We start from the raw sequence: 12,195 nt of genomic DNA on the forward strand, positions 1-12,195 counted from the left end.
ACATACTCCTGTAAATACAGTTGTGTCTTTCCTGTATGGATTGTACATTTGCAAATTTTGTAAACCTTCAAACCTCTGAGCTGTGGGTATGCCTTTTAAAAGTGCATAGGTGTGTCTTTAGGACTGCATAAAATGCTGGATTCTTTAAGAGGAGGAACTGTATTGTTGGTTTGAGGCTACCTTAAACCAGCAGAAGGCTAAAATAGCTAAAGCCTAATACACTTAGCTGCAAACAAATAGGTCTTTAGATTTGAACAGTACAGCACAGACTAGTGTGTTATTAACCAGTCTAATCCCCTTTTTGGTTTTTTTTTTCTTTATTCTGTCAGCAGCATTGGTCTCAGAGGCCCTCTGTTCACTCTCAACATTTTCCAATGACACTTGAAAATATCGCAGCATACCAACGACCACACAAAGGAAATGGCATCGGAGATTAAAGAATCCGTGTTTTGGTCATAACACAACAGTCAGTGGCTGTTAGTTGGATTTTCTCCATTGGAGATTTCAGTCTGATGGCTTCTGACTGACACAAAGCTGAGGCTAATTCACGGTGTTTCCATGCCTCATATGAACCTGAAACATTTCATTAGCATTCTGTCATAACCCTGCAAATTCTGTGAGGTTGAAAGCAAAAGGAAAGAAGAGGAGTAAGTTTCTTTCTCAAATAACATATCTCAAGGTGTAAAATTCACCAAAATTTCTAATCACAATGGGTGTTAGGTTTGTGCATATAAGGCTGTCTTAATATTCCTTGCATAACAATTCCCAGGTCACGATCAGGTCTCTCACTTATTCACAAGCTATTCCTCAACTGGGCTTAACCAGTTTGGAGAAAACGTAGTGTTTACTATGTATTCTAAAATGCATTTCAGTGTAGATGTCAATGTTCCTTTTATTGTCTCTTTGTTACAGCCAGTGGCACAGAAAAAGGGCACTTTGAACTAACAATATATTGGAAATATTTTTAGATATTTGTTGTATCAGTGAAGTGAAATGCAGTACAAAAAGAAGTGCTTTCAAGTAGTTAAATTCAGCTTTCTTCTTTCCAATGTTTTAAGAATAATTTCCTGTAGAATTATAGTTGTCTTCACTTATTTTGAAGTTCTTAGACTCTCAACTTTAAAACAATTCTTAACTGCTGAAAAAAAATTCCTGGTCTTAAATATATTACTTAAAACATTTAATATTTCCTAATTTTTCCAATTCTGAATTCTTATTACTGTTGTCTGAAAAGCAGACACAAAATCAAGACAGCTGTGTTAAACATATGGTTATCAAGGGAGCTATTTGCACAGCAGTAACTATCTTGTGAGATTAGAATTTTGTTTCCACATCAGTTTTTGTTTATTAATTAGTTCTGAGGACTGTTTTGGATATGATTTATCATATCAATTAAGTGCCTAGAAAGTTTTCAGATTATAATTGTACGCAAGTATCATTAATTTTGTCAAAGAACTTGCTAAATTACTAACCAGTTTCTGTAAAATGGAAATAAATTTATGGAGTTACCCATTTGCTGGCATCTATTCATTTACACGAGATGTAATTTTACTGTGCTGTTTCCCCTTTCCCTTTGTTTATTGGCTTATAAGGGTGAGTAGGAGCGCACTTGTTTAAGCTTACAGAAACTGATACTTTTATAGCATTTAAAAACCTAACTGCAATAGAGAATTCCCATTTTTTAAGTGTATAAAAATGCCACATGAGCTCTACATTCATGTATGCAAAATGGTTTACTTCGTGCACAATGCTGGTGTCACCTAGTTCTATGCAAAACATATGCTGGCCTTTCTCAAGGTCAAGCCAAGGACTGTCAGGCTGCCTTAGCAGACTCCCATAGTGCCTTCTATTCCTTCAGCCTTGGGCTTATATGTACACATACAAGCTGTTCTGAAGTCATTACTTTTGCCTAATTAATATAATTACAGCTTCAAAGACCTCCACCTTACAATTCATCAGCTTATATGTGGTTAGCCTAAATACATATTCTCTGGGAAGCAGATGGTTTGACTTTTCAACTATTCACAGGTATTCTGCTGAAATAATTCAGTGTAAGCTGCACTGTCACCTGGTCTTGCATTAGGATGAACCTAATAATTTCTATAAATAATCCAGCATGTTTTATTGTAAGAAGCAAACACAGAGGATTACAGCTTTTCTCATTTAACTCCATTAAATGGAGGGGAATTCAGGGAAAATGGATGAGAAAATAAAACAAAAGATTGCAGGGTTTTAATTAAACAAAAATACTGCTCTGCATCTCCTGCTGTGTCTTGGAAGTATCATGTTCCCATTCTTTTCTATAGGTTGATAAACAAAGAGAATGGGGACACAGTACAACCAAGTTGCATCTCATGTGAAACATCACAGCAGCAATACGTCTCAGTGTTGTCTGAAAACCACAATCTCTATGGATCATTTACGCTCTCTTCTCATCAGTCCTTTTCAGTGTACTTTTTAGTTCCATTAGATCCTGAAAAAATGTTGAAAAATAGTAATACAATGTCATATATCCCTGTGTCAATGCAAATCTGTAGTGAAAATATTTACTAAATACAAATACAGTGGTGGTATTGGCTAACATATAACAATTACATAGCAATCAATGAAAGATTTGACAGCCAATTTATCATAAACTGTTACTCTTTGTTATGGAATACACTTCCTTTAAATGTCTCTATATAATACAGAGACCTTGAAACAATTAGACCATACTGTAATTTTTTGTGGTTATTGTTGAATAAGGAGGTTTTGTAGTTTTGTGTTGTTTTAAATAAACTGTTATTTTAATGAAGTACACTGTGAAACCAATACATTGAGCCGATTCTTTTACAGTTATACATATACTCTTGGCTAAGTAGATGCAATATAAATCTAGTTTTAAACTAGCAACAATATACCAAAGACTGTTGGGATGATTTTAAGCCGAAGTCCATTTTTGCACTCTGCAGAGTATTGTCACAGAAAGTAAACTTTCCTTTCACTAGAACTAGGCAAGTATTTATCTGTTCAGAGGAATGACGCTGTATAAAAATTTCCTTATTAGATGAATTGAATTTGTATGACATTGAAAGTTGTTCGTACTACTGGAAAACAAACGCAAATACCTACGCAAATACATTTGGATAAACTAAATCTCCATGAAAAAAAGCTGATTTTTGTTTCTTGAGACAAATCAAAGGAACATCTTTGGGAGGAGTTAGAAATTATGATAAATATCTAAAATTAATATAGAAATCTTCACTGAGAGAACAGGAATATTTTTCATTTTACTATGAAGTGATACTGTACCAGAAAAATGGTGAAGTATCAACTAAACTGAATTTATCTCTAACTACGGTAATTTTGAACTGTATTATCATTACTAAAGAGCAGCAGAACTAACAAGACCCATTGCTGGGGTACCTTGTACTGCCCACACTTGAGCAAAACTGCCTGGTGATCTTGTAAGGTAGAAAAATAAAGACTATCTGAGAAGATATTTGCCCCAAACTGATCAAGATGATAACAACCAGCAAATAAATTAAACAGTAGCCAGTGAATTGCAAAGACAGCTTTCAAAAAAAAAGGAGTAGTCAGCTTGAATAGGAGTATAAAAATAGGATGAAAATTTGTATTTGTATCACTGAATGGCCTTAGTGCTGTGAACTGAGCAGATTTACCCCTGACAATCCATACATGGCTAAACTCACACAGTCCAAGAAAGAATCAAGTACCTGAAAAATTGTACTCACGTGGTATGATCAATTAATGGGCGGTCTTCTTCTTGCCCAGGGTAGAGATCTGCCCCTCTTCCAAGTTCCCACTTGAATATGTTTGTGGTATCGATGGAATCATTTCCTGACATCTGTTCCAAGGCTGGTTGATGCCATCCACAATGGTTTTTGTCTTCGAAGTTACAGACTTCCATAACTTTAGAGATGAACAGTGGATACTTTAAGTTTATATAAAAATTGGAAACCATTAATTATTGCTATGATCAAATAAACAATATGGCAATAAAAAAGATTCAATTTATAGTATCCCTGAATACTTACACAGCACTAATGTGCATAGTTTTTCCTCTATAGATAAAATATAGATTATATTTTCTATGTTATTTTCTATTAGGCATATTCTAATTTTGGAATATACCAATTCATTTGCATCTTAGTATCTAACTTCATATCTGATCTGATCAACTTTCAGGCCATTTTACTAAGCTGTCTTGTGATATACACTGAAATGAATGTAAAATTCATCAGCTATGAATCTGCCAGCTGCTGCCTGGTTCTTTCTTCAGTCCTGTAGACTGATGGCATTAGCAACTCATTGCACATTGCATACAAAATCCATGATGAAAACTCTAAAAAAAGATAATCAATATTTCAAGTAGTCGCCATAATACCTGAAGGGCAGATAATACACAGCTATTTGGTATTGGTTGCAAATACTGAATTATTATCTTACTAAATAAATATCCAGCTGCCTGTGCTTCAGTTTTTGATGCTTGAGCAACTGGACAAGAAAAGTGAGCTCTCTACTATCCCTCCTTCACAATGCATCCCTCTTTAAAAACATCTACATGAAAGAAAACCACTTATTTTCCATTTCTGCTATTAATATTTATTCTGTAATAAATCTTTCTGAATATGTTGCAGAAAGATTTATTCTCTAATAGATCTTTCTGAATATATTGCAGAAATTTTGCTAGGTGATCTTGTCACTTTCCAGAACTTTAAAACAGATTGTTATACTCAAGTTTAAGTGACCACTGTGAGAACTGCGCAGAAAATCGAGAATTTATTTTAATCCATGAAGCTCATATGCTGGCATATCTGAGGTAACCTCTATATCAAGAAATCATCGTGCATTAGCAGAATGTCCCTGACGCTTCCTTCCTTGGAGACTCAAAAAGGTGGACTAAGGAGGGAGTATTAATTGTATATCTCCAATAAGGAAGGAAATCACAGCTACGGTGATCTCACGCATTACCCATATAAAGTTTTGTGATGTTTCTTGACAATGATGAGTGGCATAGTAGTAAGTGTTTATTCCTCTTTTTTAACATGCTTTATAAATGTTATGTTTCAAATGCCTCTGATAAAGAAAACATCCTGCTAAGAACATATTTCTACCCTTGGTCAGGACATAACTAACTCCTATTCCAGCATTGTCATTCGAGTGATAAATTGACATTATTGCCGTAGTGGTGGAAGGATTCAGGCAGAGTGAATATGTAAAGCTATATTCTCCACAATATTTATCTCTCTCAGAATGAAAGGATGCTTTGCAAGGTAAAGTACATTTCTGAGAGGGGAAAAACGAAGTTCTGTCCAAAGGGCTCTCCATTAGTTTTTCAGTGCAGAATTTCAATGCCTGGTGTTTTTTCACATTATAGCAAATTACCCAGTGATATTTATATATATTTATTTATTCATTTATTTGAGATTTATTGCCACATAAGAAACGGAAGGAGTCTAATGTTGCTTTTCCTCTTTGAGCTCTCAGCCCTGAGAGAGGTGATTGACTTCCCTACAAAACATGTAATGAATGCAGAGTTTTGAACCTCAGTGAGAATAGTTTAGCTTGCAAAGGCTGATGAGGTCAGTGTCTCTAGATGTCTGCACCCCTCATTAACCATCTTCTGCAGTATTTTCAAGAACTGTGCTTTAAGGCAAAACGAAGTTATTGACAAGGTTCTTCTAAAATTCTATGGTGTGAACTGCTGCAACTCAGAAGCAATCAACAAATGTTGGACGTATGGATAACATGTGGTGCCCCTGCCCATTGTCACAGTTCCAGCATTCCCATCTGACCATCAGAGTTTTAAGAATTTACAGGCTGGGGCATACTTCTGTGTGGAGTATTTCACATTTGTTGCTGCTAATGAAAATACTTTAAATAGAAAAGAAAACCCCAAGGCCATACTCAATGAAGTCTCCCAGAGACCCAAGTCTCCCAGATGTGCACCCCAAACATGAAACTGCAAAGCTATTCACTCCTCCAGTCTGGATTAGTGAACATTTGAAAAAAGCTAAATATGTCATATATCATTTAATATATGAAAATACGCTCATTTAAAAAAAAATCATCATGTATCACAGATCAGCAGTCATGGGGGAACTGAGGATTCCCATCCCCCACAATTTCAGTTGTTAGTTGAATCAGAATGTCAGATCTGAATCAGCCCATTAGAAGGCAGAAAGTGTATAACACCTCATATTCCCACTTCAAGAGCAAAATATTATTATTATTATGGGGAAAATTGCACTAAAAATAATATCTAGGTATTAACACTGAGTTGCAAATGTAAATATAGAGCAGTTGAAGCAACGTGTTGAAGAGCTGCAAGCTAATAAGGTAGCAAAGTATAAGATTTAGTACGCTCACCACAAGATGATTCATCAGACTTATCAGAGCAGTCAGGTCTAAAATCACACTTCTGGATCAAGTGGATGCAATGGCCCGAGGCTCTGCAGATGAACTCCTCCTTTGTGCAGTTGTTCATGGGGAGTGTGGCAGGAACTGAAGTTGATGAAACAGTTGTAGAGATTGTTGGCAAGCTTCCTTTGAAAAACAAACCAACAAAACACTGAGCAATGGGACTGAAGCATTCTAGTTTTGTAATAATTTCCTTTCTTGCCACTCCCACCCTTTGTCAATGGTATAGCTTTATTGGAAACATTCCTGAGTGGCCAAGTTGAATGACTTAAATGGTGCCCAGCAGGAACTGAATTGAACATTACATCAGCGGAAAGCACTAGGCTGGTCATGCTAGCCAACCACCATTCATACAATTCTCGACTCTAGTAGGTATTAGTTTGTACCTCTTACCAGTTTTTCAAGTTTAGATTAAACCAGTGAGTCATTTTAAAAAACTATTTCCATGCAAAATGACAGAACAATCACAATAACTTAATTTCTCTGTGAACTATGACTAATAGGTTATTCCAATGATAATGGATTTTTTTTAACATGTTGGTTATTGCAAATGACTGGAAATAACTGTGTAACCTTCTTACCTAGGAATTTCAACATTGCAAAGACTAATATTTTTCCCATTTGAAAAATTATTCTGAGGTCATCACGTTGTTCCGCCCCTTCCTTTTTGTTTCAATCAAACTCATTACCACTTGTTTGAAATCAATTGTCTTTGTCTTTCCTCCTGTTCTTTACTGTTCACCTTTCTTTGGACTTACTCTCATTTCTTGAAATCCTTGATGATTTTTTTCCATAAAAAATAATTGTCATTATGGAACACCTTCTTTAAATTTAATCATTAATGGAATTATTAGCCATAGTGCACAATACACCTGAGATATACACCTAAGTTAATTAAAAAATACGCGTGAGGACATTTTATATAAAATGTGTCTGGGATAGCAAAGAATTTTTTTTCCCCTGGGGCCTGGAGTACTAAGGCTGATAATAAATTCCCTATGACCAGGAGTAATTTCTGTTCTGTTAGGTATAAAGCATGCCTATGATATCAAATTAATTATACTCTACTCGAATGAATGATACTCCCATAACAATCTAAGACTCAAATAAAGGACTAAGGGGAAGGAACCTACAACTCACAATAGTAGCAAGGACCTCACTGGTCAGAAATTTTTGAACATAAAGACAACATTCAAGTACCTGCTTCTGATCCACTGAAGTTTTGAACCATAACCTTCATGACACCTAAAAAGAAAGGAGAATCTGCTCCTTCCTCTGTTTTGAAATAATTAATTTTCTATAATTTATGATCAAGGATCTTTCAATAGGTTTGGTTAGGGTGTTCAAATGATTCATCAGAGCAACATGTGCAAGTTTCCACATCTTTAGTATTACTTATGAGAGACTTTACCACCAAGATATCAAGCATGTCACTCCCTGGTCAGTATTTGGTTATTTGAAGTGGAAGAAGAGCAACTGGGTAGCTACTGCCTAATTCTAGGGTGCAGGGACATGGACCATTACTTTGTTCCTGGTACAACTTGTGTTAGATATGGTGGAATATGCCATAGCTTCTGGCAATTTTGAAGACTATTCTCACAGTCACTTTCACTCTTTTTTGGTTGCTGGGATTTTTTTATAGGGAAAAGGAAGTAAAATAGAGGCAGGATCCTGGTGTATCTCAAAATTTGCTGTCAATACTAAAAGCATTTAAAAAATGTACAGAACACAAAACCTGTTTCCTATTCAGCTCTGTCCACCATTCTGCTTGAATATTTTTGTTTTATATTTTCATACAAAATGGGCTTTAATATTTAAATTATTCAACTTTCAAACTCTGACTTTCTGAGATTTCCAACTTTCTTGTTTATTTTTAAAATCTTTTTTTTAATCTCGTTTGAAAACTGTCAGGGATTTTCTGATTATTTTTTAAAGGTTTTCTTCTTCAAATATAAAGCATTGTACTTCAAATGACTATTTTAAAAAATTATATCCAAAATGCTGTAATAAATATTGTACACTATATAAACTTGGTAAAATGTGAGATAATTATCTACAGAAGTAACATGCCTTACAGCCTTCATATTCTTAGTCCTAATTATATCTACAGGAAATTTTTGGTGTAGCAGAATAAAATGCATCTGCACGAGGGCATTTTGGCAATAGGATACAAATATTCAGATGCTGTCCTAAATTTTTATCTGTTCTACAGCCCTATTATGACTTTTCAGTGACTGTCACACCATATATAACATTAACAGCTGCTTCAGCTAACAAAAGTCCTCTCAAAATCCCTTCCATGAGGAAGTGAGAGGTCTGAATTCTGGTATCTCGAAATACACGTATCTTGGGATATCGTATTTACAATTCTATAGACATTGAACTGCTTAAGGTAGCAATGACTTCTGAGGACAGGTTGCTCTATCATCTATGCTTTTCCTGTGCTGTAATGGCAGAGCAATCGGCAAAGTAAAATCATGGACAATTATTGGAGCTACGTGGAAGGCTGTATCTATCTGAGTTTGCTGAAAGAAAGGTCAGTTTGCTTACACACAGTTGTTTTTCCTTCCCTGAATCAAGATTAGCTTAAAGTTTCGAAGCTGCATACTTCTTACTGAGAGTCTCTTTTTGGACTTCATGTGCACAGCAGAAAATATTTTGTCTTGATAACTGGATATGAGGGTCTGAGAAACAGAGAAACAAGTCTGGATGTCCTTGTCAGGCATGAGTCGTCTGGTTTCTGCTCTTCCAGTAACAATATATACAAATGACAGCAAAGAATCAGCTCACAGCTAGGAGATATACACTTTAACTCTGCTCTTACCATTATAAAGAGTACAGCCTAGAAAAGACATGTCATCAAGTCCAATGTCTCCAGTGAAACCATCTCCTACAGTACCTTTCACCAAGATCTAGGGAAACAAGAATTACAAAAGTGTTTTTCAATGTATAGTTGACTTCCTCTTCTCATTAAATATTTCACATCAGTTTATGAAGGAGTCATTTACCATGTTTCACATTTTAAATAAGATTAAATTATTTTTGAAGGGATATATTTTATTTAGTGACACATTTATGATAGAGACTAATTATTATCAGGTTTTGGTGGTGGTTGCTTTAATCACAGTGAACCATAACAGAATAGTTGGCTTCACAACTGTGTCAGTCCACTGAAACATCATTGTGATATAAAACGATAGCAAGACATTATCATAAGTGGCATGTTAGGATTTGCTCCTTTGATACTTATTGTAATAACATTAATCATGATTAATTATAATAACATTCATGTGAATAAATTATATATCCTTATACAAATCCCACTGTGATGAAAAAAGTTAAGCGGGTTAGAGATTTGCTATAGAACCTCTTAAAGAAAAATATTCTAGCATTTCATCAGAATTGCCAAAGCTGTATATGCTTACTTCCTTGTAATTGGCTACTGGTAAGGAATGGAAGACATAAGTATTTGTAAAATGTTTTCTGGATGACTGAATAAGCCTCTTTTCTACTGAATGGTAAAAATGCATGCAGGTGATTAGGGAAAGATTTAGTAAGACGTTTCTCAACAGAAAAATTTGTCTACACATTAAGAACCATTGTTCATCTGGTATGTACACAGGGCTTTTATAAGTCATACTTTAAATTTGTTAACATGTAGTTAGAGGAAAAAATAGGTGCAAGGAATGTCTTTAATACTGTAAAGTAAGAGTAATATCAGTCTTAATATGGCAACACTAATAAATTTGTTTGTGCTATTCTAAAGCTGTGTGTCAACAGCAGAATTGTTACTGAAGTTGACATCACCAGAGTAAATAAAAATTATTACAATTCATTTATAGTTTGTGTCCATTAAACAAAATAAAAGAGTAGGCTAAAAGAAGATGGATATAGGCCCTTTACTATGGATATGGTGAAGATGGGTTATCTTAGCATGAAATGTATCCAATGTGAATGACAACCGTAAATGACAGCATTGTTTCTTACTGCTCTCATCACTGTATTGGATTCTTATTACAATGTTAAAAAAAATTCTTTAAAATATTATCCTAGGCTTGCATTTCCTCTTTAGGTTTAAATATAGGCAATGCTACAGTATTGGCACAAATAACATAAAAAGGCTTAGAAACAGAATAAATAAAGACATCTATAATTTGGAAATACCCTGCAAGAAGATTTATTATTCAAAAATTCCTTTCAGTGTAGTTTTGACTATTAAACATATTGCAGCTTTAATGAAATTTTTACCTTGTTTGCAAAGCATAAACAATTATCTACTCAATTAATTACTCATAATTAAGCTAAAAATCAGACAAAGAGGCAGGGGGGTTGATAGCTCAACTTAGACAGTTATAAGGCAAACAGAAGCCCCCTCATGAGTACATTATTTTTCTATGGGATGGTGCTCTTCTCTGGCAAATGTTAGTCATTAAGCGAATGGACTAATCCCCCCTGTATTTCCCCACACCCATTTCCCCAGCCACGACATTCACACAGTCATCCTTATGTATCATCTTCCACCAACCTTTCCCTGGAGGAGGCTGGGCTCCTGCACCTTAAAAAGGAATAATTTTATGAAGGACATAAAAGTATTCAGAGACGGAAGTGGCAGGACACAGTTCTGCAAGGGTAAATTGCTTCAGAATACTTCTTTGTCCTTATGATGAAGATTATGATTGCATTACTTAAAATGTCCCCACACAATTTTTTTTTTTTTAAATTTATTTATGTATTTACTTGGGTAGTCTGACACTTTGGCATATAGCATGAACTCAGTAAGTAACACAGAAAGTGTGCAGAGGTTTAGGAATAGACCGAAAATAGGACCAACTTATGAGTTAGTGTTGCAGTGCAAAACTTAGACTTTCTGCAGCTGTTGTTAAACATTGACCACTTAAATTAATTTGCCAGCTGAAATTCTGCAGACTTCATAAGCTATTATTAAACAACCTCCAGGGAACTCACCTACCATGAAGCTCATTTCACAACTCATTTATTATTTGAATGAGGATAAATAGTTACTAATTTCTCCGGTTTTCAGAATTCTAGAGATCCAGTCTCAATGAAATCTAAGAAAGTAGTGAAAGGTATACCGCAGAAAAATAAAAGGGTGAAATAACTCCAAGAAATGCAAAATGTATTGGAATGACACTATGTATACAGAAAAGGATTGATTCCTTAAGATTTTGAATTAAATAGGTTTTTGAAAAGTGAAGGAACATTATAACAAATGTTAAAAAAAAGGAATTACAATGGGTAATACTGTTCTGTACAAATGTTCCATTTCTACAGAAATGTTCATTTCTGTCACTAGTCAATTCCCACTGAAGGTTAGCGAAATAAAATCTTAATTTCCATACAAGCATAGTTTAAACTAGAAAGGAATTACTTCAAAAAAAGGTGAGTTTTTAAAAAGTCTAAATATTTCTGAATGTTTAGGAAATAGTGGTATTAGTTCTGCTGTATTTGTCTTGTAATATATCCAAACAATATCTCGGATTTGTCACAGGAAGGGTCAATGTGTTGCTTAGTGATTTTGTTAGTAGATAGAGCATTCTAATTTTGACTATATTTGCTATGATTATTTCTGGAAAGAAACAATGTGATCGGGTTGGAAGAGGAAAGAACAACCATGCAAGTGGATAACAGTAAAAATAACAGATGGACCACTTTGTCATCAAAAAAAGTCACATAATTTTCACTGCATATCTCTGAAGTAAACTACTTCGACTTTTAATGTTATGTATAAATATAAGGAAAATGTCTTATAAC

The 12,195-nt window shown here is 34.7% G+C and overlaps 1 protein-coding gene across 1 annotated transcript in view; it reads right to left on the reverse strand.

Annotated features, from left to right (window-relative positions):
• MALRD1 (MAM and LDL receptor class A domain containing 1) overlaps nt 1–12,195 on the reverse strand; it is a 240,693-nt gene that overhangs the window by 157,555 nt on the left and 70,943 nt on the right. Inside the window, exons 18-20 of the mRNA XM_069860437.1 lie at nt 9,248–9,335; nt 6,373–6,549; nt 3,735–3,912 (exon numbers count right to left, since the gene is read on the reverse strand). Coding sequence (XP_069716538.1) covers nt 3,735–3,912; nt 6,373–6,549; nt 9,248–9,335 — 443 coding nt within the window. The remainder of the gene's footprint in view (nt 1–3,734; nt 3,913–6,372; nt 6,550–9,247; nt 9,336–12,195) is intronic.

Source organism: Phaenicophaeus curvirostris, chromosome 6, assembly GCF_032191515.1.
Source record: "Phaenicophaeus curvirostris isolate KB17595 chromosome 6, BPBGC_Pcur_1.0, whole genome shotgun sequence".
Lineage (NCBI taxonomy): Eukaryota > Metazoa > Chordata > Aves > Cuculiformes > Cuculidae > Phaenicophaeus > Phaenicophaeus curvirostris.